Genomic DNA, 27,963 nt, shown 5'->3' on the forward strand with positions numbered 1-27,963 from the left:
TTTGTTGTTTATTGTGTGGGCCTCTACCCACTGAGATAACACCCTATGAACTCATTCTTATTCCATAGAGGCATGCCCCAGATACACTCTTCCCAACACATCTCCCCACCACTGATTCCCTGTACCAGTGACCCTCTCCTACCAGTGTTTCCAAGAGATAACTCCCACAATTGTATTCTCTACCACAGTCTTCTACCTTGCAAGAATTCACCTTGTTCCTTCTTCCAGCCCTCTCCCCCAGCTCTATGGATAGCACAACCCACCCCTCCCAAAACCTGCTCACACTCATACTCTAGCATCATCAGCCTGACTCACATTGCTGCCTCACCAACAACCCTATTCACTGCCAAATCTTCCCCATCCACCTTATCATAGATAATTCACAGATTGAACATCGGGCATGATCTTAATTCTAATTGAGAACATTTTGTTTATTTTTACATTGAAGCCACCAAGTTTACAATTTTGGAAATAGTTGGCTGGGTATATGCTGCCTTTATTTTTGGAAATAAATGAGTTAAATGTTGTCAGCCAAAGCATAATAAAATCTAAAGTATCTCTCCCTTTCTTCCCATACTCTTTTCTTGAATCTTCTTCTAGTATGGTATGTGACTAACTCATCCTCTTCCTTCCCCTGCCAAAAAAATGTGAACCCAATAAGATGGGACTATGAATTAAAATTGTGTCAATATAGTTCATGAAGGAAAGAAAGATGGGTGTGTGGGTGGGTGGGTATATGAATGGACGGAAGGAGGGGAAGAAGGAGGAGAAATGTACACATCCACACCACTCACTTTATGTATATTTATTGCCACCAATCAGCTAGAAAGAGGCTAGTGGAATAGTTAAGTTTTGACAATAATTTTAAATTCTTTCATTCTATCAGTTAACAAATGTTTATTTAGTATCTACTACATGCCACACACTATTCCCAGTACTGAAGATATAGTAATGAACTAAACAACAAAAATTTCTAGCCTATTTCTAGTGGAGAAAAAAAGACAAACAAAAATTAAGGATGTTAAATGGTGATAAATACTATGGAAAAAAAGGAAGGAGGAAAGGAAAATAGGAAGTTTTGTGGGGTTAGAGGTACAATTTTGTGTAGAATGCTAGGGTTAACTTCACAGAGAAGGTGATTTTGAGTAAAAACCTGAAGGAAGTAAGGAAGTGAGCCAGGCAGATAACTGGGAGTGGATTCTGTAGACAGAAGGAAACAAGGCACAAAGTTCCCAAAGCAGCAGTGTGTTAGGTGAGTTCAAACAAGAGGAAGGAAGGCAGTGAGGATGGAGTGGAATGGATGGGGAAAGATGTGGATATGAGGTGAGAGGTGACAAGGGATCAAATCATATAGGGTCATTGAACAGAAACTTTACTCAGAGTGTGATGGGACTCCTTTGGGATAAGCAGAGGAGGCACATGACCTGACTTAGTTTAGCAAGATCACTTCAGCAAGAATAGACTGTTCAGGGTCGAGGGTAAAAGCAGAGGACCAATTAGGTAGGATGACCATCCATCCCAGTTGCCAAGACAGTGATGGTTTACACCTGTTATGGATCAATTAAATTCTAGGCTCATCTTTAACAATCCTTTTAATCCTCAAAAAATATCCCAATTGTGGACAACTTTGATAAATTACAAGGTCACTTTAGAATTAAAAGGCTGTTGTATTTGTCCAAATGAGATTCAACCTGCTTGGATCAGGCTAGTAGCAGGGGAAGTGATGAGACATCATCAGAATCTGGGTTTATTTTACAGGTGCAGCTAAGAGAATCTGCAGGTGGATTTAGATGAGGTCTATGTATGAATGAAAGAAGTCTTGAGAGACTCCAGGATTAGGAGCCTGAACAACGGGAAGGATGGATGTGCTATTTACCGAGTTGGGGAAGATTATGGGAGAAGCATGTTTGGGGGGATGATCAGAAGTTCATTTTTGCCTATGTGAACATTTGAAGCTGTCTATTACACATCAAAGAACAGATACTGGGTAGGCAGGTAGACCAAGGAGGTTGGATTTAGGAGAGCCTTCAGGACTGGAGACATCAATCTGAAGTCAAGAAGTCAGGAAAGAGAGTTGACAAGATTATCAAGGAATGAATGAAATAAACTAAGGATATTCCAGGACTGAGTCCTGGGCCACTTTAAGTAGAGGTGGTGAGGAGGAACCAGCCAAGGGGACTGTGAAGGAGTGGCCAGTGAAGGGAACCCAAAAGAGTGTGCTGGTCCAAAAACCAAGTGAAAAAGTGCTTCTGTGGGTTAGGAGTTACCAGTCCGTCAAGCCTGCTAAGTCAAGCAAGTGAGGAAGGAGAGCTGACCACCAGCTCTAGCAACCCAGAAGTCATTGGGAATTTTGAGAGAAGGGCTTAAGAGTGGAATGGTGGGATAAAACTGGATTAAAGGCTATTGGACTTAACCCACTCAGCTAACATGAGGTGAAGAAGGTCAACCACCACACCAGGGAGCCAAGAGTGTCTACAACTGAAAGCAGGAGAATTGCATCCAACATCCATGTGGAATCTAAGCCCCCTCTTGATATAGATGTGGAGTGGACACAACCATTCCTCCCCACCTTAAAGCAAATGCATATTTTGCAGGTCTCTTGTTCTTTTCAAGGTATTAGAAGAATCTGGATGATGGGCTCAGGGCAATGACTGTGAAACCTGGCAGTAGTTTAAAGGCACAAACAAATGCAAGAAAGACATGTCATATGCCACGCTAGAGAATTTGATCTTCCGAACAAAGGACCTTTTGAAGAGCCTTGTCATCTCCAGTTCTGTGAAACTGAACGAAAACTACACGATGTTTAGAGGAAGCCAGGTGTCGTAGGAAGGCCCCTTAGCGAGCAGTGAGGAGGTCTGGCTTTCAGCCCTTGCTCTCACAGACAAATCCTGTTACCTCAGGCAAGTGATTCAGGATCTCTGGATTTCAGGTGACTCACTGATAAAATGAGGGGCTGACTGTATAATACTTCTTGTCCCTTCAGGCTTTTTGTTCAGCTTGCCCCTGGGTTCAGAGTAAAGGCAATAATGGGAGTAGTTATATTTTCCTAATGATGTTGCAATGTGTAGCTGCTAACGAAATAAAGCTGCTAAATGAAAGCACATATTCCTGGAACCAAAAAAAAGGAAGTCAGATATTTTGTTTTGAAAATAAGTAATGTTAAATGAGAGAGCTTTCTCTGAAAAATTCCGTGAACCTTTGGAATTTACTTGAGCTGCAAAAACTATAAACTTACCCAATGATTCACATGTAGGGATAATACTCAGTATCATTAAGACAAAAAGAATTGAATTAAAATGTGATGTAAATTACAGCTATTTCTAATTTTATGATTTGTACATGAAAAGGGCCTACTTTTTCTCTGATACTAAATATTTGTCTGAATTTTTTTATATTTCCTAATGGAATTTTAAAATGTTCTATTTATTAACTGTATCTAGGAAAATAATTTGCTTATGTCAGCATGAGAAAGGCCTAATTAAATTCAAGTCTAGTAAGATTTCTGTTGTTTAATATAACTTTCCCACCTCTTAATTTCAGTGCATATCAATCTTAACTCACTCTGAATAATTTCTCAACCTCATAGCTTTTTTTCTTCTTCAAGCAGTGTTTTCTTTTGCAGATTTTTAAGCTTTTACCAAATTGAGCATAATTTATGTTACTTATACTGCTTAAGTCATAGATGTTTTCTTTGGCAAAGTTAAATATAAGTTATGTGGCCTATACTTCTTAAGTTAGAATTGCCTAAGTTGAGGAAAGTGAAAAAGGATTTAAAAGATTAACTATAATATAGATGTTAAAGACAATCCTTTGTATATGAAGAGGTTACTACCAAATTTCTGTTAGTGAGGCTTATGATTGAAAATAGATTTTTCTATATCAATCATGACTTAAGATCATTTTTTGCAGTGCTTTTCTACTGAATTCTCTTCACCACCCAAAGTTACACATTTGCAAAAAGAATCAACAAGCTTAGCGGCATAAACTATAAGCAGAGTGAAACTATATATATAAACTTGGCCTCATTATCATTTTATAAGCAGCTAAATAATGGGTTACATTAAAATTTTTAATATACCTTTTTATTTTTTTTATAAAAGAAACCTAAATTACATAACTATTACACAAAAATATATAGGGGATTCTCATATGCCCCACTCCCTAGCCCTCCCACATTTACCCACATCAATAACATCTTTCATTATTGTGGTACATTTGCCACAATTGATAAACACATCTTGGAGCATTACCACTAAGCAATGATTGTAGTTTATTCTCTGTCTCACGCATTTATGCAAGTTATTACAAGATATACAATGGCTTGTATCTGTCATTACAATGTCATTCAGGATAATTCCCAAGTCCTAAAAATGCCACCTCTAATTGAGAGGGGGCTTAGATCCCATGGGGCAGATGGATGAGACTTACTTGCTTGCAGTTACGGACTCTCTTTGTTCTTTGGAATGGATGTTGTCCATCATAATAACCCTTTCCCCATTTTGGTCAAGATCTTTTTCCAGTTGCATAAAATAAAAAATGTAACAACCGTCAGAGAATGGTGGATTTTAAGTAAAAAGTAAATTCTATTTCTGCTCAATGGCTAAACATTACACCTGACTATTCCCATTGGAATTCCCTAGAAAAGGAAGACATTTGCTAGTAGAACACAGAATAAGAATCAAACACTAGCTCGCACTTCATGAAGGTCACTTTCACTCCCCAGAGAGCCTGGGCAACAGCTTGAGCCTCTCATAATCCAATTTAAATTAAATGATAGGGATAGCCTTACAGATTTCTATTCTGTCCATGTTGAGTATGTGGTTCTTGGTTTTCTTAATAAAATTACATTGGGTTCTCAACCCAAACCTGGAGAGGTATTGAGAGGGACAGGAGGAAAGAGGAAAGGAGAAGGGGCAAATAGTAGAGAACAACAGCAATGTTAGAAAGCTATTAGAGAGTATCTAAGAGCAAACAACCTTTCTTATACCTCCTTTTTAAAATAGTGTATCTATATCTCCTTTACCTATATACATAGGTACTCACATCAAATATCGTGGACTCTGAAATTATTTGAAACAAATGGAAATTTGACTTGGAGCTTGGGATCTTTAAGGAAATTAGGATTTAAAATATCATTTAGAGAGACAGAGATAAGTGGGAGACAGTCTATAGCTAATATCAGCAATGCTCTTTACACTACTTGAACATTGTCTAAAAGCCCATTTATTCTAACTGGGATCGTCCTACCTCTCCCCTTTATGAGTTAGACCATATTTGATATATTCAGTAATGAGCTAGAGGCCAATCAAAATGCTTTCCGTGTCATTCTAGTCCCTGCTATACACAATTGCCTAAGCACTAGTTAGCCACTACCCATACTCCTTGGAGACTCTGCCTGAGGGTGGGAAGCAGTTGTAGGCTGCTGAGCTGAGCAGACTTTGCCTTCCCAAGAGAGGAGGTGGACTTCAGAAGTGAACTCCTCCCATGAGCTTCTGCCAAGAATTCCCAGCCTTCTCTATCTGACAGAAAAGGATGTTCTAACCCAGCATTCCAAGTGAAATATGACCGCCATATACACAATTTGTAATTTTCTAACAGCCTCATTAAAAATAGTAAAAAGAAACAGGTGAAATTTAGTGTAATAATATTCCTTATTTAGCCCAATTTATCCAAAGTAGTATCATTTCAACACATTATCAATATAAAAAACTATTAATGAGATATTTTTATTCTTTTTTTTTTAAAGATTTATTTATTTATTTATTTAATTTCCCCCCCTCCCCTGGTTGTCTGTTCTTGGTGTCTATTTGCTGCGTCTTGTTTCTTTGTCCGCTTCTGTTGTCGTCAGCGGCTCGGGAAGTGTGGGCGGCGCCATTCCTGGGCAGGCTGCTCTTTTCTTTTCACGCTGGGCGGCTCTCCTTACGGGGCGCACTCCTTGCGCGTGGGGCTCCCCCACGCAGGGGACACCCTTGCGTGGCACGGCACTCCTTGCGCGCATCAGCGCTGCGCATGGCCAGCTCCACACGGGTCAAGGAGGCCCGGGGTTTGAACCGCGGACCTCCCATGTGGTAGACGGACGCCCTAACCACTGGGCCAAAGTCCGTTTCCCTTTTTTATTCTTTTTTTCATACTAAATCCTTGAAAACTGGTCTGTGTTTTATACTTTCAGAATCCCTCAATTTGGACTGGACACCTTTCAGGTGCTCAGTAGCTATGTGTGGCTCATAGCTACTCTACTGGACAATATGATTCTAACCTTTTAATTCACTGCCTGGGACAGATGTTGTCTTGGGTAGTCAAGTTTAATTATGAGTCATTCAGTAAAGGGTGCAGTTGATAAAGGATGCGGTGATCCTGGAATAATCTATTATGCCCATGTAATACCTAAAAAGGAAAATTTGTTTCATGGTTGTTAGAGGTCTGAGGTGCTTTGGAGATTTTCCTGATCCTGCTTATCACCTAGACCCACATTCTCAGCCTGACCAAAGAAATCCCTACGCTAGTATCCATGTCACAGTCTTTGGGTCACTGACAGTGTTTATTATAATTCACAACTGTGTTTGACTCTGCCATTGAAAGCTGATGATTTCATCAACCTGATCACTGTAAGAGGACAGAGAATTATCAAAATCAATCCCAGTGTGTCCAGTCTTGTCTGATGCTTGAATCCTAAGGACATTTCTGGTTCATGAAGCTTAATTCTGATTTATTATCTACAGGTGACTGGTTCAAGAAGACAAAATAATTTATAACACATGATCCTTGCTCTTGAATCTAGTAGAATCTAATGGAATGAAGATTTATGCACATAGATCAAATAGAAAATAAAACACAACAGAAGGTCAGATAGGGGATTGAGAGACAGAGTCATTAGATAAGGCTTTGAGGAGGAGGTAAGACTTTTTCTTGACGTTGGTATAAGCAGAATACAAGAAACAGTACACTGATTAAGGGGAAACACTTATGTTGAGAAAGAGCACTGCCTGCATAAAGATCCATGGAAAATATGGCTTAGCAAGGAGGAAGCCTGCTGGTGCCATAGGGTTGGTGGTGAGGCTACCTGGGTAGGACATGGCCACCTCAGGTAGAATCTTAAAAACTTGTCGTATATGGATTTGACACAGCAACAATGCAAAGATAGGATTTAACATACCCAAAGTGGTGTTTTAAGATGATGATTCAAGTTATCATCAGTGGGATGAAGAAAGAACCAATTAAAGGAAGGAGAAAAGGGGTCAGGATCCATGAGTGTGATGACAAATGTCTGGACAAGCAATATAATAAAAAGAATATATAAAAGGAAGAGAATAAGAATTGTGAAAGATATGCTATGCGGTATTGAGAAGTAAGAGAAGAGCTTCAAATTTTGAAAGACCATTGAAAGAATGGTGGTGCACATGAGAGAATCAGGGGTAGAACTTGTGGGCAGGGGAGGATGCCAGGTTCAGTTTTGACCATGTAGTGTTTGAGGTCATAGTGAGATATTCAAGTGGGCACATGTGGTAGGCAACTGGAAGTACATTTAAAAGGTCAGCTCTGGAAGTTAGGATTTGGGCAATGCTCAAATTGGATAGTTGAACTGATTTTATCTATCATGAGGAAAAATATAGACCACCTGGGGTTTCCGATCATAGTCCAAGAAATAAACTCTGAGGAGCAATTCTATAATGTATATTTTTTAAAAAGAGAAAACCCAGGCTCAGCCTAAAAAATCATTCATTTCTTCCCAAAACAACCTCAAACTTAGGTCCAAAGAGCCTAGACCAGTGAAGGCCTTAGTCTCTGACTCATAATGTCATTTGCCAGGACAATTTTGAAGGGTGTGGGAAGTGGAAGTTGCCTTCTGTGTTTCATCAGCAATCTTCAGAGGGGAAGTGAGACAGTACAATGTCTGGAGGGAGTGTACAATTCATTTCAAAGAACAAGGGGTCCTGACATCTATTGTGAATTATGCTTGCACAAGACTAACTCATCTCTTTCCTCCTTCAACTCTTCTGCCTAACCTTGTCAAGATGCCTCTGGAAAGAAAAATGTTTCATTTTAGTTGAACAAAAGTTTAGGCTACTGTGTGTTAGTCAGCCAAAGGGGTGCTGATGCAAAGTACCAGAAATCTGTTGGCTTTTATAAAGGGTATTTATTTGAGCTAGAAGCTTACAGTCACAAGACCCTAAAGAGTCCAACTCAAGGTATCATAAAAGAAACTTTCTTACCCAAAGTCTGTTGCCACACGTTCAAGCAAGATGGGAGGCAATGTCTACGAGGGTTTAGCCTTCCTCTTCCTCTTAAGGTTCCATGGGCCCAGCTTCTCTCCATCTCAGCTGTAGGTTGGCTTAGGGCTCCTCTGATTTCTTTCTGGGCTCATCTGCTCTGGTCTCTTCACAAGGTCAGCTGTAGACTCTCAGGCTCATCTCTCTTCCCAAGGCCTCTGCTGTGTCTAATAAACCGCCTCTATTCCTCTGTGTTCTTCTCCTGTGTGTCTACTTCTATGTGAGAGTCTGTTTTACCAGCCCACCAAGGGGGCTGGGATTCAGCACTGAGTCACACCCTATTGATGTGGTTGAGTTAAAGCCTTAATCGTAACATAATTTAATCAGACGTCACAAATGAATCTAATACAATCCAAGGGTTATCATGCCCAGAGGAACTGACCAGTTTACAAACATAATCTCTCTTTTTGGAATTCATAAATAATCTCAAACTGCCACAGCTGCCTGTGTTATATCATGTCAAGAATGACTTTGGCATACTTCTTGGATCTGGAAAGGGCCATAGTGATAGTATTCTAGAAAGTAAATCCTGACCTTCCCACCCTGCAGGGCTCTTTCAAGCACTGCCGGCAACCAGGAGCTGGAGATGAGATTTGGAAGCATGAGGCAAATAATAGAATGAAACCCAAATAACAAGCAATGGGAAATCTACAACAGTGTACCATTGGGTAGTTTTCTGACAGAGACATGCAGGTGGGCAGTGTATGCTGTTTTATGAATCTGGCAGCATGAGAGAATATGTCCAAACAAGCAATGACAGGGAGGTCTGGCAACAGGTACCATGGCCCTGGTTTAAGAATTGGGATTCAAGAATGCTGAATCCAAATTCAGACTATACTTTGCATCCTGAGAGAATAGAGGAAAAGGCAACGGCCAAAGGATGGGGACAGAGGGAGGCTACCAGCAGATTCAGGAGTGGGGAGATTAGACCACAAGCCACTTACCAGAACTAGGACACGGGCAGAGGCCTAGGCTTAAGCCAACGAGTCCAGTGACTCCGTTACTGGAAATGAGACGTAGCACCGGCAGCTTATTTGATGAATGGATTAAAGTATTGACCAAGATAGAATGTCTAAGAGAATGACAGAAAGAAATTTGTCCTCTTTTTATTAGTCATCCAGCCCCCTTCCATCAGTCATTTTCTTTAAAAAGTCATCTCATCTATTTAGCTTTATCTCACTTAATTTTTACAAAACTTTCATGAAGCCATTCCTTTAACTAAATTATTCCAAATAGTTTCTAGAGAAAGGAAGACAGTTTGTTGGCTAAGTACCAAACTGAATGTCTCCACTGGAAAGGAAATGCCATTTTTATTTCTCTCAGTATTTTAAGCACAGAGTTTTGTTTCTCATCCAGGAAGTTCTGTGTTAGCAATGCTAACTCCAGAGCACATGATACAAAAACTATTAATATGTTTATAGCAAAGCTGATGTTGAAAACAGAAGTGTTTCAAAAAGAGAAGTATAAGATGGAAAGGGAAAAAAAGCAAATAATTCTGCCGCCTTATTTAGATGACTCTCTTTGTGAAAGTACATATTTCACAAGCAATGTAAAATTTTCATGATGTGCTTCACTACTTATATTTGGATGTTTTATCCTGCTGAATCGGGAAAGAAAAAAAGAACACGTTTCACTAAATTTTTTAAATTTTTAAAAAGAGTTTTCTTTGCTCAGAACCAGCTCCTCCGAAGTCACTTTTTGCAGTGAATAAAACCCAGACTTCGGTGACCTTGCTCTGGGTGGAAGAAGGCATAGCTGATTTCTTTGAAGTCTTCTGTCAACAAGTTGGCTCTAATCAGGAAACCAGACTCCAGGTACTGTACATTTTAATTTTCCTTTTATGAGTTAATTTTGATTGAGGATAATTATCTGAGTATGATGAAATTTTTCTATTTTTTTTTTTTAGCTATAGAAATTGAAAACTGTTCATTTCCTCTTTTGTGTTTCAATGATAGAAATTAACAGTATGCTTAGAACAAGCTCAAACGATGTTATTAGAAGCAAGTTGCCAAAACCCAAGGTTTACCTTTATCTTTGTGCTAATCTTTGTCCTTAATTCACAGCCACTCCAGATCATACTAAAGAATTGAAGGGAAATTTCCCTTTGGACATTAAATTGATCAAAGGGAAGAAGACATTGCCATGGAAAACATAGTTAAATACAAATGAACTAATTGTCACTTATGTGAAAGACCTGTGTAGAACACAGATGATAGAATCAATATGTTTCTTCAAAAAACTTTTGTTATAGTAGTGGATATTATCTTAGTGTAGAAATAACTAGAGTAAAATATAAGTGCCAAAAGAGAGATTCATACTTCTAAGAGAATTCAAAAGAAGAGTCCACATCTAGTTGGCAAGGAGGACATTTTTTTTCAAATGAAGGATGATTAAGCTTTTAGAATCACAAATAGCAGATATAATGAATACTGAGTTGTTAATCATGTCAAAACGAGTGGAAGGAGAGAGGAAAACAACAAGCAAAAGATATTTTACAGCCAGAGGTAGAAAGAAAAGGGCAGATTGGAAAGGATTTCACATAATACAGTACATATACTAATATGATGAACATGAATAATTGCTGCTTTATAAGTAATGAAGTTCATAAGATTGAGAAGAAAAGAGGATTGCTGAGAGTACAAATCCTTTCATAGTGCACATTAAGATAATTTGCTTTGATTTCTTTTCCCTTTTGACGTTCTCTTCTACAAGCGTATCTCTTTTTTATCTGCATTAAACAGCTGAATCTTTTTTCTATTCTAAGGTCTTTTTTAAATTATCTGCTTCTCCAGTAAAGGATTTTCTTTTCTCTTCTGCCACTACAGTGATACTTCCCTTTAGAAAACAATAGTTAGGCATCTAGTTATTACAACTGAGTCCTGTTAGCAAGTCTTTCTTGTCTTCGAATCATTCTTTTATAGGATAGCGGAAAAATTGGAGTGGAAAATAAGTGCTGATGGATTTAATCTCTTTAGGCAGATATATTTCAGATCCTTATTTTTAAAAAGAGGGTTAAACTGGCTCCATCTTTTTATATTGTACAGTCCTTCTCACTAGTGTAATTATTGGCCCATCAAATTAGCAACTTGCTTCACTCAAGAACAGGTCAATATCATGTGTTTCTGAGAACAAATTCGCCATGATTTTGTTGGATGCTATTAAAAGACTGATAATGCAGGCAGAGAGGTAGTATCCTTACCATATAAAGAACTGCTACAAATCAGACAGGTAAAGATAAAAAACACAAAACAATTATTTCCTAGAAAAAATAATCCAAGGACCCTTACAGATTATCAGAGATGATCAAGCTAATTCATTATAAAAGAAATGCAAAATAAAATACAATGACACAGTTTCTGCCGATTCTTTGGTAAAGCTCAAAGAATTTGCAAATATACTGTGTCAGAAAGAGTGCAGCGTGTAGAGTGTAGGCATTGCCACACATTGGTGATAAGTGGGTAACTTGAAAAATTTCTATGGAGGACAATTTGGCAATTGCTTTAAAGCAAAAAATGAACAACCTTTTGAACCAGCAATTCAACTGTAAGAAAATATAAGTGTATGAACATACACACAGAGTGTGGGTGCATCCATAGAGTGTATGCACACACATAGTGGTGTGTACATACATATCTATATGTGTATACATACACATACATAAATTGTTTGTCTATATATAAATCACTATATTCATATACACACATGTGCCCCCATATTTGTGAAAGCATGTATGTACAGTGATATTCACTGTAGTAATTTTGTAATAGTGAAAAATCAGAGACCCCTTAAATATTCATCAAAAGAGGACTGGTTAAATAAAGTATGCCATTACAATGAACTTCTGTGCTGCCTTTAAAAATAATAAAACCGCTTCATCTGTACTAATATGGAAAGAGTGCCAAAATGTACTGCTAACTAAGGGAGAAATGAGCAGAACAATGTGTAAAGTATGTTATCCTTTATATTTTAAGTGCATCTTATATGTTTATACTTCCATAAAAGATATGTGGCAAGGAAAAACAGGTGTGACAACAATGGTTGCTTCCATGGAAGAGAATTGAGTAGATTGGGAATAGGGAGAGAAAGAAATTTATTTTTCTCTGCTATCCTTCTGCATCTTTGAAATTTTGTACTCTGTCCTTACATTACTTACTCAACTATGACAAGTAAAGAAATGAAACAGCTGAAAATAACATAAAATTTCTCTTATTTTTCTGCATTTCCAGGAACCAATTTCTGTTTCTTCTCACGTTGTGACTGTCTCCAGCCTCCTTCCTGCCACCGCCTATAATTGCAGCGTCACCAGCTTTAGTCACGACAGCCCCAGCGTTCCTACGTTCATAGCCGTCTCGACAATGGGTAATTACGTACATTAAGGGAATCTGTTGCCTCTGGAAGTTATTTCTTTCCAGATTCTCCTTCCTTTTTCTTTTTAAATATATCTAATCTACCCTTTCAGTTGAACCAGTGTCCTCTTGAAAACTCCCAGGCTTTGAGGACTTCAATCCCAACCTGCTCTGACTAGCTATGACTTAGGAGAGACCTTGACCATCTTAGGACTTTGATTTGACCTTTGTGTAACTGGAATCATCAAATGTACCGTGTAGGGCTGTTTGGGGCTTAGAACTGAAGAGCATCAAGTGCCGCCTCCTCGTGCCCTTCGGTGGCAGGTGCAGTGTCCTCCTCAGCTCAGGGGCATCTATTTCAGCCTTGGCCCTCAGCTGTCGCTACCCACGTCATGGCCACACGACACTGCTGGGTCGCAGCAGGAAACTTGCCAACCGGGCAGAATGTAGAAATGTGAACATTAGAAAGTAATGAAAGAAAGAGCTAAAATAGCATTGTTTCCGCGTTGTCTGTCCTGACTTGCATCGTCCGTCTCCCTGGCTGGTTTGGTAGAGCCTGATTCTGCCATCTGTGACCCTCTGAGGAGCCTCCTGTCACAAAACCACTCCTAGCATCATGCTGTCTTTTTTTTACAGAGCTTGTTTCCTTTTCTGTAATAATAATCATGTATTTAACTGCTATATTCAGTGATGACTATTTTTCTGTTTATTTTGCTTTTTCAGAAGAGAAGGGAAAAATGGACCTGAAAAGTATATTAGTGGTCTCTCATTCCTACCTCTTTTTACCCTTTTCTAAGTACCCTTTAAAACGCATTACCCCTTGTCATCTCCATAGCAACCCAATGAAAGAGGTGATATTAATAAATACGTTGCCAACTGAAGAAAATGAGGCCCAGAGAGGCAGATAGAATAGCTTCCCCCAAAGGCAGTTGGGATTCGAGTGAACACAAACAAGCTCCTCTGACCAGGAGTGGAGAGCCCTTTCTGTCCAAGGGCACTACCCACAAGCAGGAGCCAAACCAGCGCAGATGGGAAGTGGCAAGTGCCCACAGCCATAGGGGTTGCATGTTCCATGACTTTGTGATCAGTGCAAAGGATGGGATGATTGTCCTCTGGCCCACTTTTAAGAGTTTTATAAAAACATTTAACATATTTTTCTGCCTTTGATTTCCTGTTCTTCCACACATAATGATAATACATAAAGTACCAGAGCAGACCAGTCATTGTATATATATAACTGTGTGTGTGTGTGCATGTGTGTGTGTCTGTGTGTGTATATATACACATAAGAACATGACCCCTGTTCTTAAGGGACCTGACACCTACTAATAGGTTTAATCTCTTGAATTGTGCAGATAAAAAAACCTCTAAACATATGGTTACAGATTACCAGCATGCCTACTTCTAGCAATGCGTTAAGTGCTGCAGCAGATGGTAGCTTGCTTATGCCTTTTTCATATACATTATTAGCTGTGAGCAAAGTATACAGGGTGCTTTCTGACTTTAAAGTCATGGGCATAAATTAAGAAGCTGCTACCCTCTGAGCTCTTGAAAAATTCCACAACGATAATGTATTATAATGACTTCTGGATTGTTGAGATTCCGAAAGAATTTAAACTCTGGGATAGGCATTCTTCACATTTTACAGTTTTCCCTTACAAGAGCGTCCTGCACGTGGGCCTCTGAAACTCTGCTAAGCCACGTTTCAGCAGGAGGAGGCCACTGGTGGCTTGGATCAGCACTGTGGTCGCTCTCGAGGTCATCTTCTAAAGTTCCTCGATTGGATGAAAAACAGTGACTGTTCCTGCTGGTTTCTATGTGTGGGAACTTGTGATGAAAATGCATGGCTTATCTCTTTAGTTACAGAGATGAATCCCAATGTGGTCGTAATCTCAGTTCTGGCCATCCTTAGCACCCTGTTAATTGGACTGCTGCTTGTGACCCTGGTCATTCTTAGGAAAAAGCACTTGCAGATGGCCAGGTAAGTTAAGTTTTCTTAATCTTTTACCCACAACCTTTAAAATAGTTTTATTTATTATACACGTATGGAATTATAGACCTAAATTTCAGAGTGGTATATTTTGTTCTTGTTTTTAGTGTCTGTTTGTATTTTGTGTGTTTTCTAAGTATCATTTTAAATATTATTTGAGAAAGCATTATCAGTGAAATGACAAAGCGAAACATTGCCTGTTTGCCCAAAGCCAGACCTCTTGCTTCCAGTCTTATGCTTTAAGCAGCACATGCATAGGGATCCATTACTTTTGGGGGCTTGCAGAACTGCTTTGGAGTAAGGGAAAGATCTATGCCTGTTCAGTATGGATAGTGAAAGGGGATAATAAAAATGGAAACCACAGGGAAAAAACAGAGGGGAAAAGCTACTTAATCAGAAAATATTTGTGGAATATACCGTTAGGTCCATTAGTGGTCCCCTATTAGTTTTGTTCCTATTACTCATAGACTTGCAGGCAGTTTCATTTTCCTTGCTTTTTGGTTTATGTTTTCTGTGATTCCCTATTTCTTTCAACCATAGGTGCATTGTTGGTCAGAGAGTGTTCTCAATCCTTTCAGTGGCCCCTCTATTATCAGAACAATCCATCAATTCCCTTAAAAAACAAACAGAAAACCTCTTTCCTAGTTGCATACACTACTAGGTTTGGGAAATTTGTTTCCAATATATATTTGCCCAATGTTGGTCTGCTGAATTGTCATTCAATATTTTTCTCATTTCTTAGAGTTCTGTCACCCACATATTCATGTATAAATTCATCCACGGTTTATCACTGTCTTACAAGACCTTTGGAAAAAGAATCAGATATCCAAGCTGCCCTCCAGGAACTTACAACCTAGTTGGAGATAGCACATAAATAAGTATTTTAAAGGATGATATAAGAGATAAAGGTGGGAGAGAAAGAGATTAATTCTGAATATGAAAACCCAGCTTCTTGAAGGTTGGCATCCAAGAAGGGAGGGTGTGTATTGCACTGTGCTTAGAGTATAGATTTCTAAAGGCAGATTCCTTTGGATTAAATCCTAACTTACAACCTTGGGCCATTTATTGAAACTTCATTTATTCACTTAGTAAATATTAATCGAACACTTCCTGTGTTTCAGACTCCTCTAAGTGTTTGGGGTATAGCAGTTTATAAAACAGACAAAAATTTCTGCCATTATGGGGTTTGCATTCTACTGAAGGAGATAGACAATAAAAAATAAAGATAAAAAGTAAAAAGATTACATAGCATTTTAGCAGATGATGGCTATGGAAGAAAAATAATAGAGCAGAGTAGTACTAGTATGGGGAAGGTAGGTCGGTTTCCTGCAAGGAGTTGAAGAGTGTGAGGGAGTTGTCCAGGTATAAGCAGAGTGTTCCCAGAGCAGGAACAATCAGTGCAAAGGTCCTGAGGTAGGAGCATGACTGGCATGCTTAAAGAATAGCAGAGAGGCTAGTGTGGCTAAGGTAGAGTGTGGGAGAGAGTAGCAGATGTGGGCTCAGATCATAGGGCTTCATAAGCCATTGTCAGGACCTTGGCTTTCACTCTGGGTGAAATGGGCAGCCATTGCAGCGTATGGAACAGATGACTAGCAGGAGCTCCTTTAGGATTTAACACTTGCCTTTGGACTTTTGTGTAGAAAACAGGCTGCTTGAGGCGAGGACAAAAGCGAGCACACCAGCCGAGGGTCATTATGGTAATCCAGGCAAAAGAGTGTTGTGGAAGTGGGAGAAATCAACGGTTCGATTCTGGGTAAATTTTGAAGGTAGAGGCAACAATATTTGTTAATTGATTGGAGGTGGAGTGGAAATTAATAAGGGAGTCAAGAATGATGCAAAGGTTTTTGTTTTGTTTTGTTGTTTTTTCCCTAAAGGACAGAGTTGCTATCAACTGAGATAGGATTGCAGGTGAAAGATTTCCAGGCTGAGAGAACACTAAGATTTCCATTTTTGAAATGTTAAAGATTTAGGTGGCTGACAAGTGCAGGTGTGGAGTTGGCGGTTGCCTATAAAGGTCTGTGGTTGGGAAATCTGGATTGAAGGTATAAATTTGAGAGTTGTTACCACAGCAGTGGCTTTTAAACTACAGAATGGCTAAAATTTAAGGAGTAAATGTAAATAAGAGAAGTGAGCCCTGGAGTAAGCCCCAGAACAATCCAACACTGAGACTTTCAGGGAGAAAAGAAGGTGAAAGCAAAGGAGACCAAGAAGAGGCAGCCAGCAGAGTGGAAAGAAAACTAAGAGTGAGGTGGTGAGAGCCAGGGAGGGAATCAAGGAGAGAGAGTGATCGTCCCTATGCCAGTGGTGTGAGGAGCAACACTGCAGTGACCACCAAGAGTACTGGCTGACTCCCGGGAAGGGGACAATAACTCCTGGTTCACATAGGAGTGGTGGAGCGGGTGGTAACGGAGGGAGTAATGGAAGTAGTGGCATTTATGAGGGTGTTTGGGCAGGAACATTCTTTGTGGGACATCCAGCAAGATGATTAATAAGGTGTTGCTGTAATTCATCCAGCTTGCAGGGATTCTTCACTATTTTTGTGCCATGATCTCCTTTGGTAGTCTTGTAAAACCTGTGGACCTCTTCCAAGAATAATGCTTACTTTTTAAGTGTGCAAAATAAGCTATGTAAGATTAAAAAATAAATCATTTATTTTGAAAGATGGTAATTGAAGTATTAAAAAAACAAATGCATTAGATGGATCCTTATTCATGTATTAAACAGCAATAGCTCGTAGGCATTCTAATAACTCGTAATTTCATCATAGAGGTGAATATAAATGTTATTTCAAAATATCTTCAGCAGCTCTATCATATCAGACAAACTGCTATTACATAAACTTTTCTATTGTTGGCAAAATCACAAGTACTGATAATATTATTATGGTGTGTTGCCTACTTTAACAATTGAAGGAACAGCTCAATTTCAGTTAGAGGTTGTAAAAATAAAGTATATTTTCATCCCACCTATGTTCATAGAGCTCCAAATTCCATCCTTGGACCCCAGATTAAGAACCCCTGGATTAGAAGGTAAATAAATTCCATGTAGAGGAACTTTACACAGGAAAATATATTGATGTGTAATTTTAACACACTATTTTATGAAAATACTAGTGCATTTTCAAAAGAAAACAAAATTGTTTTTAGACAGCCTTTGTAATAACTGAAGTAGTTAGCAATTTGTGCCAATAATGTCAAACTCTACTTCAAGGCTAAGTCCATCATTTTCATATAGAGAAAGCCATATTATTTATGCCTGATATTAGGGGAAAGTGAGAGAAAGCATGAGAATATGTTTTCCTTTCTTCCCCACCTCTTGGGGGAGGGGCATCTTTATTAGACTTTTCTACTGACCAACTAATAAACAACATTTTGGATAAAAGGTACAGCAAAAGGCAACTTATATCAATGTGTATCACTCTTGATACTCTTATCTCAAAAGATTAAGATTGTGGAGCATTACAATATAAAGGAAAAATTTTGGAAAAAGAGAACATCCAACTTGGCCCACCAACATTGTAGAGAGTAAATCAAGATGCTATAAAACAAAGCCCTATAAAGAATATCTGCTAAAAATGGAAAACCCACAGTTTATCAAGCAGAGTTTCTACATCTTACTATTTAAGGCTTTGTAAAAGCCATTACATCCCAATTAGTTAAAGGATTTATTTTAGGATTATGAATGCTGTTTGGGAAAGTGTGTGAGCCAAATCCTGTTTGACCTCAAGTAACTTGATTTGTGTATATGTGACCTTGCAAAAGTTTGTTTTGTCTTTTTCTGGTTTTGCATTGTGTGCAAAAGAGGAACACTTAGAATTTATATTAGCTATTATGGAACTTATATTAGCTTTTTTCTTTTTTTTAAATTTCAGGTCATATGTTTAAGCCCATAAAAAGTCTCTTTTATGTCAAGATAAAGGAGTGCTCTATTGAGCGGTAACTGATTTTGTGGTTCCTTTCCAACAGGGAATGTGGAGCTGGAACATTTGTCAATTTTGCATCCTTAGAGAGGGATGGGAAGCTTCCTTACAACTGGTGAGTACTTTTTGGAACAAGCCTCCCGATTGCTTAGCTACACTGTGTGTGTTCCCAACTTGATTCCCCTATCTTTCGAGGATAACTCGTTTTGTCTGATTATCCTTTCATGATTTCAGTGACAGTGGACTTTCAAAGGTTAGGTCTTCTTCACATGGTCTAATGGTCCATATAAGTTGAATACAGTTCAGAAGTAGGGGAGATGCCTTTGTCTGCTTTCCACTGAGCAAAGGACTAAAGCAGGTGTCCAAATAACTCATACCTGTAGTGAAGAGGAGAAGCCGCAGCCAATGGGTGGTAGGAAGAGCCTCGGTGGAAGCAACCCGGGACTGAGCAGGGTCTCCATTTACAACCCCCATTTCAGTGCCCCGGATATGAGCCGGCACCCCTGTTCAAAAACTAATAGAGGAAGTGTATAGCCCAGGGCTCTCAACTCCTACACTTACAGGTACATAAATGCAGAGCCAAGAAACTCCCATGAGAAAACATGGCCTCCTTTTTCCTGTTGCTTAAGTATTAAGGCCTTGGAGAGAAGACAAGTGCTTTGGGAATTAAGAGAGCCTTGTCAAGGAATTTAACTGACACTTCACCTAACAAGGGTACATAAGAATCAACAGTCCTATCCAATTCACTCAATAGCCAACAAAATTGCTAAGCAAACATTTAATTCTGAACCAGCATGACTTACATGATCTAGTTTGTTTCTTTTGCAAGCAACCATCCAAAGTATATGTATATGTATTTAATATGTATATGTAATTAAATATATACATATTATATGAACCCTTGGTAAGTGATTTTTTTTTTCTATTTTCCTAACTCCCCCAGAATGGCTCATCTTAAAGAAATAGACACATGGGACTGGAAATTTTACTCTGTAGCATCAACGAAGGGAGCAGGCTTTACTTCTATGAGTGGGTCCCTAATTGAAACTAGATTCTTTTAAACAAGATAATGTGGTGTGCTATTTTATTTTAACCTGAATAGAATCTTATTATTAGAATGTGATTAGTCCAACTGTGAAGAAAGGGACGCCCAAAAATTCTTGATGAAATTTTAGGAAACCTTACTAGGTTTGTTAAACTATATTAGCTTTCTTTTTCCAAGATTAGGCTGTTGTCTTGTTGAGCAGAAGATATTTGTTTCTTACCTGGTACCCCCTTAAAAGAAGGACTAGCCTCAGAGCAGTGATGAGTGGTTAGTTGAGGAATTGGTCCAATCTCCTGTGACTCATGAGAGTTGTGTATTGACTGACTATACAACCAGTGTAACCAATGTATAGAATTTACTTCCACACAAACCAGGGGTGGGTAACTGAGGCAAAAGGGAATTCACTTCAGAATTCTTCTATAAAATCAAGCAACTTCTTCAGCAGCTCTTGGCAAAGACAGTTTTGCCAGCACTAGCATTTCCTGGTTGACTGAGAATAGATAGCTCAGTGGGGATTTCTTGTCACTAAAGTGACAAGGTGACAGCATTTCCCCCCTAATTCTCAGAATAACTATAGATACGACCCCAGAATTTTTTAAAATCCACATTAATGGAAGTTCTATTTTACAAGTGGTTGGAAAATCTGTAATTGGATTCAAGTCAGGCATTTTAAATCATAACCTGAATTAGAATTAAACTAAAGCCAAGTAATTTTGCTTCCACTCAGCAATGGATCAGGAAGATTCCAGACTAGACAGTGGATGAGCTACTTACTTATCTTCACTCGAGTCTCATACCACACCCCTATTTTAAGGGTTATTTTTAGAAATGACATGTTAATTTAAATGAAGAACAACATAGAAAGTCGTATCTAGCAGTGCAACTAAGAATGTGTCCCACAAATGTGTCCCAAGAACATGTCCCAAAAGCCGGAAGCAACACTAAATCAGTTGCCAGAATCAGTACGAGTAAACTGACACTTCTGTTTATTTCCTCTCCCAAGTTGTTGTTTAGCTATCAAATGATGTCACAGAGGTTTTTTTAAAATAGGCTTAAGCATTGGAAGAGTAATATCCAAGGATAAGACAGAGATAACTAATGAGGCATTTAACAGCCTCAGGGAACTAAATGCAAGATGTAATCACCCAATAGCACACTAACTGACGTAAAATAAATAGAAATACAGTTGATTACAATAAGGTTGTGTGTGAATAAAACTGATTTTGTCAGTGTTATAGCACTTTATCTCTCACATTTTAATTTCACAGAATGGAATAATATTTAATTGTTATTAAAGTGCTTGTCATTTAATTGATCCTGGTAGTTAATTGACTGATATCTGTTCACAGTTTATGTTACTAACTCTTACTACTTTTTCATCTTTACATCTGTTATCTATTAATGCTCACAGGCGTAGGAGTATATTTGCTTTCTTAACCCTGCTACCCTCATGTCTTTGGACTGATTATCTTTTGGCATTTTATATTAATCCTTGGTAAGTGATTTTTTTTATTGTTTACTTAACACAAAGTCTTTAAAGTTAGCTTTCAAGAAGTAGACAAAAAGGAAAATTTCTTTTTAATTACTTATGTGTTTGGCAGTATCTAAGATTATCAATCATGATTTGAAAATGGATTAAAGCAGCTGATGGTACCAAGATGCTGACTGTGATGTTTTCCCATGTCAATTTTCTTCCTGTGATGTTCATGGCAAGCTTTTCTTCTATTTACTACCAGTCATTTGTTTCTTCATTCAGTCAATCCTTTGATCTCTCATCGTTGATCCAATGCTTTCCCTGTTCCCTACCACTTCCCACCATTAGAGAGCGCCCTATTTCCAAAGAGGCAGAAAAGCAAAATGTAGAGAAAAACATAGCACAATCCTCTGTATTTGAGGCTTCCATGTTTTCCTAATAACATTAACTCGGCATATATGGAACTGACTTTGTGTAAGGTTCTTTATATAATGATCTTATTTAATTCTCCCCATAACTCTGCAGGGGGTATTTTTGTCCCATCTTAGAGATGTAGATAGACATAGAGGCTTGAGGCGATTAACTGTCCTAACAGCACATATTACTACGTGGAAAATCTCAGTTCCAAATTCAGGTTTTGTGGGAAGCTATTCTTCCCTCTGTAAAAAGCAGCCTCCTTTAATTCATTTGCTTGACTTCTCAATCATTTTAATGATCAAATCTTGGAGACTACACTTTTCAGTTTTATAAAAATATAATACTGACATGAATAATAATAACCACCTTGAATTCTGAGGCTTAAGCATTTAGAAGGTATGTATCCTGAGCTCCAGGAATAACGGTCGCAGTTTCCTGGTGAACTGACAAAAAAAAATCATTGTCCTTAAGTTTTCATCCATGAAGTTTGAGTACTAACTTATGTACAGACAGACCCAGAAATGTAGGTAAAAGTTCATGGACTGAAAAAAAGGCCCTTGGTGGTGGGGGAGATATGAAGCAAAGTGAAGAGTAATTTGTTCAAAAAGATAATTGATCAAATGTTCCTCAGCTCCTTCAAGGACAGAGTAAATACAGCTGGCAGAAATTAGGACTTCAAGCTGCAGTGGAAGAATATCAAATAGGACTTTTTTACAATAAAGGTCGTTAATACCAGAATTAGAACTTAAAAAAAAAAAAAGGAGACTAGAGGAAAACTTTTGAAACAAGGTAAACAATGGTGCATAAGTAATAAAGTCAGAAGAATATACTGGATGGCCATTGAGGATTCATTTGCTGTTACTCTGATTTCATTTTTATGAGTTTTCAATATAGGGCGGCACCAAAGTCAACTCAATCTTTTCAGTGTTTAACTTCAGAATAACCATTTACCTTTCAACTAAACATCTACTAATCATCCCAAGTGTTCTGCCTATCTTCAGAATACTTGTAGCAAATACCCTTAAAATATTTTGATTAAAATTTAAAAACTGATGCATGTAATATTATATTTATGTCCCTACTTAATTCCTTCAGACTGTCTCCCTTTCCATGGTGGTTTTTAAGCTTCTCTCAGGAGGCCAGAGTTTATTTGCATTCCTTTCTTAAAAGGTCCTTCTGAAGGACAGATCTTCAAATCTCAACAATCCCTTTAAGTTCTGCTATTTTGCATACTGATTAAATAGCACGAGACCCCCAAAATACCTTTTGTCATTTTTATTTTTTTTTTATAATTTTTTTTAAAGATTTTTTTTTTAATAATTTTTTTAAAAAGATTTATTTATTTATTTATTTTTTAATTTATTTAATTCCCCTCCCCTCCCCTGGTTGTCTGTTTTTCTGTGTCTTTTTGCTGCGTCTTGTTTCTTTGTCCGCTTCTGTTGTCGTCAACGGCACGGGAAGTGTGGGCGGCGCCATTCCTTGGCAGGCTGCTCCCTCCTTCGCGCTGGGCGGCTCTCCTTATGGGTGCACTCCTTGCGCGTGGGGCTCCCCTACGCGGGGGACACCCCTGTGTAGCAGGGCATTCCTTGCGCGCATCAGCACTGCGCATGGGCCAGCTCCACATGGGTCAAGGAGGACCGGGGCTTGAACCGCGGACCTCCCATGTGGTAGACGGACGCCCTAACCACTGGGCGAAAGTCCGTTTCCCACATTTTGTCATTTTTAGAAGAAATGTCCTGAAGCTAAGAATAGAAGACGAAACCTGAACCCCCATGCTTTCTATTCCTTTCATTAAAGTCCACACGTTCCAACCACTGAAAACATGCTGAACAGAAGCTAGGTTCTCGGCTCTAGGCTAGTGCTATGCCAGATAAGAGAGAAGTGAAACGTACAGCTCCGTACTCACCCAGCCACTCCAGTTCCCCACTGTTGGCTACTTTTCTCTTTAGCTAATAATGTCCGGAGGTTTTCCTTTGCTTCCATTTGCTAAATAGTCACTTTTTAATCCTTCTACAGCTGATTCACCTTCATATTTCACCTCCCCTGTTAGCATCTGCCACCAATAACAGAGTCTCCTCCTAACAGACTGTCCAGCTTACTCTACTCTGTGGGCTTCTTGGAAAGCTTGGTTCCTGTGGCCTGGAATCTCCCTGATGCCTCCAGTACATGGTGTGGAAATGAAGGGACTTTTTCTCTCTTTCATAGCATTGCCCGAATCTTTTCCCGAGGTGGGAGCAGAATCGGTATGGAGCACCAGTGTCCAGTTAGGTTAGTCTCAGGATCATCTCCTGCAAAGATTTAGATTGTTTCCTCATCAACGAAATCATCTAATTGGAACTACGTCTGTCTAGATTCTGCATTCCTCGTCTCTTTTTCTTACAACCAGAGTCACCTTCATGCTGTACTCAGTTATTCCTCTGCCTGTTCTAAAAGTTCAGCACTTGACATTTTAAGCCTGAAGCAACGTTTAGTTTAATATGCTCAGCTTCATTCGTGGTTATTGCATGCTTTATTGGGAGAATGACATAACACTAAAGCGTTTTTTCAGCTCTTGGGTTGGTTTCAATTTAGTTCATGAAAGAGTAAGTAACACGTGTGAGACTGGTTTTTTTTTTAAGATCTGTGTTTTAAAACTGTTAGAAATCCCATGATTCTACTGTTGCTTCATTCTTCTTTGGAATGAATTCCAGTTGGGCCTACTTTCCAAGATTTGTCATAACTATGAAGGACTTATAAAAAATATATATCTATCTTATCTTCTTGAAGTCATTGGGTTTTTTATCTTTAATATAAGTGAAAGAGAACAATTAAAAGAAATACATGATCTTGTATGCATATATACTCCATCTGATGAGTACCAACTATTCGGAAAATCTCTTGCCATGAAAAAATGATACCCTAAGTATTGCCCGAAATTATCACTGCGCATGCACAAGCACAAGCTCCTTCCATAATGTGCGAAGTGGACATTGCTAGCAAAGCCTTCACTTGCATGTTTACAACTGACTTTCCCCTTGGTTTTGGACCCGGCATTAGCACAGTGACCAAATAGGGGGGCATTCTGTCAGCTTTGGGGGAGGCTCATAATTCAGTCCTGTCACTTCTACAGCCTTAGGCGCAGGAACCCTTCAGAGTCTTCGGGAATTCACCAAACTCTAAACAAGAATGAAAACTATACACAAATCATAAAGACATTCACTTATTGCCCTACCCCATGCATGACAAGAAGTCATACAAAGCATGGAATAGAATTTTATGTTACATTTAAAGCTCAGGTAAGCAATGAATGAAATTGAAAGAAAAATTGTTATCTGTCACCCCATGAATCAGGTCTCTACACAGCTGTTGAATAGTAGCAGTTTAATATTTCAGCACTGAATTTATTCAGTGTCACCACCTCACAGACGTTTGTTTCTTCTCAGTTTCCCTTGGAGACTGAATAGAAAAGTGTTTTTATTCTATTTCATTCCCAATCACAAAATATGTTGGCAGTCTCCTGACTATACCAGAGCTGTTAGCTAGCCCCACTGACATTCTGCTTTCTTAGAGGCACTAAAAAATTGGCTCCTGATGCATCTACTAAATGTGGGATTCCTAAAGTGAACTAAATCAGCATCTCAAGAGCTGAGTGAAAAATGATTCAATACATATGTCTTTAGCTTCCCAAATGTCTGCATGATACAGCTATGTCCAGGATTAAAGTGGTTTTTTTGTGGGGGATGAGGGAGAGGAAGGGTGAAAACTGGAATGTCTATTTCCCCTACATTCTCAGCATGTAGAGAAAGAGAGTATAAGGGAGAAAAAAAGTAGGGCAGCAACTATTCACTCAGAAGTGAGGAGAAATAAAACTACCTATAAAGCGGAAATACAACTTATCCTTGTGGATAATCGCCTACCTGTCCCGCCTTGCATTACTTCATCTCCATCCACAAGTCCCGCCCTCACAAGTGCAAGTCTAGTATCAGATTCTTAATTGAACCATTAAGGGAAACAGTGATGGCAAAGATGTTTTTGTTTCAGTTCAGTTAAATATGCATTTATTGACCATCTACTCTGTGTTACAATAACTGTTTGGCCCTTGGGGGATAGGATCATGTATCAAGGGGCATATAGGTAGCCAGCAGGCATACGACGTGAGAAATGCTCCATTGACAAAGTGCTATGAAAACATGGCAGAAGGAGTGCTTCATTCTGCTACACATTTTCAGGAAGTGGAGGTATCCAAACAGTTACAATTTTAAATATAAAATATAATATATTTTGGCTCATGAGAGTACTAAGATACCAACTGATGATTCACTATAGGCTTTTTTTTCTTGAAAGTTTGGGTGTTTTCATCAAAAATATTTAAAGACCTTTGAAAAAAGTTTTTCTTCCTTAATTAAGAAACATGTATAACCACCCACCCACAGCTAGTTTTCTCCCTTTGATTCCCTGATTTTTTCCTTCCTGTATATAGAACCTGAAGTATTTAGGCAAGAGATACGTCTCTGTATTTACAAAACACTTTAGCAACTTAAGTATGAGTAACAAGAAGTTACATTTCCAGAACTCTGTTTTTGACAAATATGATACATAAAGACAAGTGTGTTCCCTACAATCTCATAGAAGTTTTTAAAATCTGAAATAATTATCAGTCTTCTCATTTAAGGAAAAGTAATTAAACAACCCTGAGGGGTGTTTAATTAAAATTAAATAAAATTGAGGTGCCAAATGTAATTATTTAAAACTTGTTCCAGTTTAATTCTTATATTAATCAATTTTTCAGCTCAGATAAATGTCTTTTTTTTTTTTTTTTAATTCTCAGGAGTAAGAATGGCCTAAAGAAGCGGAAGCTGACTAAGTAAGTTTCTCTTGCTATTTCGTTTTAAAAGATGTTCTTCATAGTGATCTTAACTTTCCAAATCCAAAGGTTGCTTGTTTTCAAATAGAAGGAATACTTAAGAAAAAGGCAAATGTATGTGATGATACCTAAGCAGAGTATGTGTTTATGTATTAGTCAGTGACCACTTAGAGAAAAGTGGGTCATGAAAACATCAGGTCAGGAATATCGAAAATGCCCACATTTTAAAATCTAAAAAAGAATGGATTATTAGGGGCTATAGTAGTCTTGCAGAAAGGAGTCTGTTATTCCAAATCCATAAAAACCTACAATTTTGCTACCTTAAAGTTGTACAAAAAATTTTGTCATCTTGTATTTTGTCATTCTTTGCTTATTGTAGGGAAAACCTTTTATTCCATTGGAGGATATAATAAATACTTCAACAAATGCTGTCTCAGAAAACCTTTGCAATGAGTTAAAAAGGATAATTATGCTAGCTAGCCTGTGGCTTTGCTTATCTCCTGAACTGTTAAGTCATGGGAATTATGATTCTGGTAGGTGAAAATTAACCATCAGTAGATTTCAAAAGCCTAATTAACTTGTCACCTCCAGGCCTTAGTTAAAGCTCTACATGTAAAGAGAAGAACACTGATGTAAATAGAGTTTATTCTTGATACTTGCTTAGGATAGAATATGGGCAAATTAATACAAGGGGGCAATTAGGGACTCCAGTTGGGTCTCTGACACCTATGCTAATGGGAAAAAAATCATCTAGTGCAAAATCCAAAAGAAAAGTTGATGTAAAAAAAATTTTTATATAGCCTTGGGTGGCATATAATTTTATGGCACATATAGATACATAATTAAGTTTTTCTAAGTCTATTTTCAAAACAATATGCCTTCCACTGGCCAACACAATTTGATGTAGAAAAGACCAGTAAACAGAGACAAGGCCAGGCTAAAGGGGCATGGGACAGTCACCAGTATAGAATGATTTGACAGAAACAGAGAGACTACACTAAAGAAATTGGATGACAAGATTTCAGGACAAGGAGGGGAGACTTTCTTAGGACTTGATGTTCCCAAGACCCAGTCAGAAAAAAGAGTTAAAAACAAGACCTGGCAAAAGTTTTGGCAGAGCCTTGGAAAGGTAGAGCCTGCCCACACACCAGAAATCTAATGTCAAACCAGCTTCCTCCTTCCTTCTTCTCATTTTCTTTCAAGTCCTCATTCCTTCTCTGAAAGCTACTGAGGGAGCTTTTCCCTTCACATTTTCATCTGTCTTCTCTTTCTCTTGCCTCTTTCCTTCCAAATGCCACCGACACCATGTCTCCACTTCGCTTCAGCCCCCACTCCCTTCCTTCACCTCTTCTTTCCCCTTTTCCCTTGAAGACTTTGTCCTATTGGTCTCTGCTTTCTCCCACTTTCCTTTCTCTGCTCTTTCAGGTCTCCCCTTCTCTCTATTCAGTTCATGCTTCTATTTCCCGCTCTTTCCTCTGTCTCTCTTTTCCCTCTCCTTGCTTTTTCTAGCACCTCAGGATTTCCTTAACTGGCCTTCCAATTTATGACCCCATTTTCCTACCATTGAGGTGAAAACAAAATAGTTAACCCCAAGTTTAAGGTCATTGCCCTGCTCAAAGACAAGAGCCAGAGAGTGCAATCCTAACAGAATTCGTTCCACCA

General features: G+C 38.6%; 1 protein-coding gene across 4 annotated transcripts in view; it reads left to right on the forward strand.

Annotated features, from left to right (window-relative positions):
- Window positions 1–27,963, forward strand: part of PTPRO (protein tyrosine phosphatase receptor type O) — a 329,014-nt gene that overhangs the window by 263,480 nt on the left and 37,571 nt on the right. For 3 of the 4 annotated variants that reach the window (XM_071210181.1, XM_071210182.1, XM_058282832.2), the window contains 6 exons: window positions 9,942–10,081; window positions 12,494–12,626; window positions 14,474–14,594; window positions 18,569–18,637; window positions 20,979–21,062; window positions 26,266–26,301. In XM_071210181.1, the coding sequence (XP_071066282.1) occupies window positions 9,942–10,081; window positions 12,494–12,626; window positions 14,474–14,594; window positions 18,569–18,637; window positions 20,979–21,062; window positions 26,266–26,301 (583 nt within the window). The remainder of the gene's footprint in view (window positions 1–9,941; window positions 10,082–12,493; window positions 12,627–14,473; window positions 14,595–18,568; window positions 18,638–20,978; window positions 21,063–26,265; window positions 26,302–27,963) is intronic. The other variant, XM_058282834.2, reaches the window with a different exon arrangement.

This window comes from Dasypus novemcinctus, chromosome 20, assembly GCF_030445035.2.
Source record: "Dasypus novemcinctus isolate mDasNov1 chromosome 20, mDasNov1.1.hap2, whole genome shotgun sequence".
Lineage (NCBI taxonomy): Eukaryota > Metazoa > Chordata > Mammalia > Cingulata > Dasypodidae > Dasypus > Dasypus novemcinctus.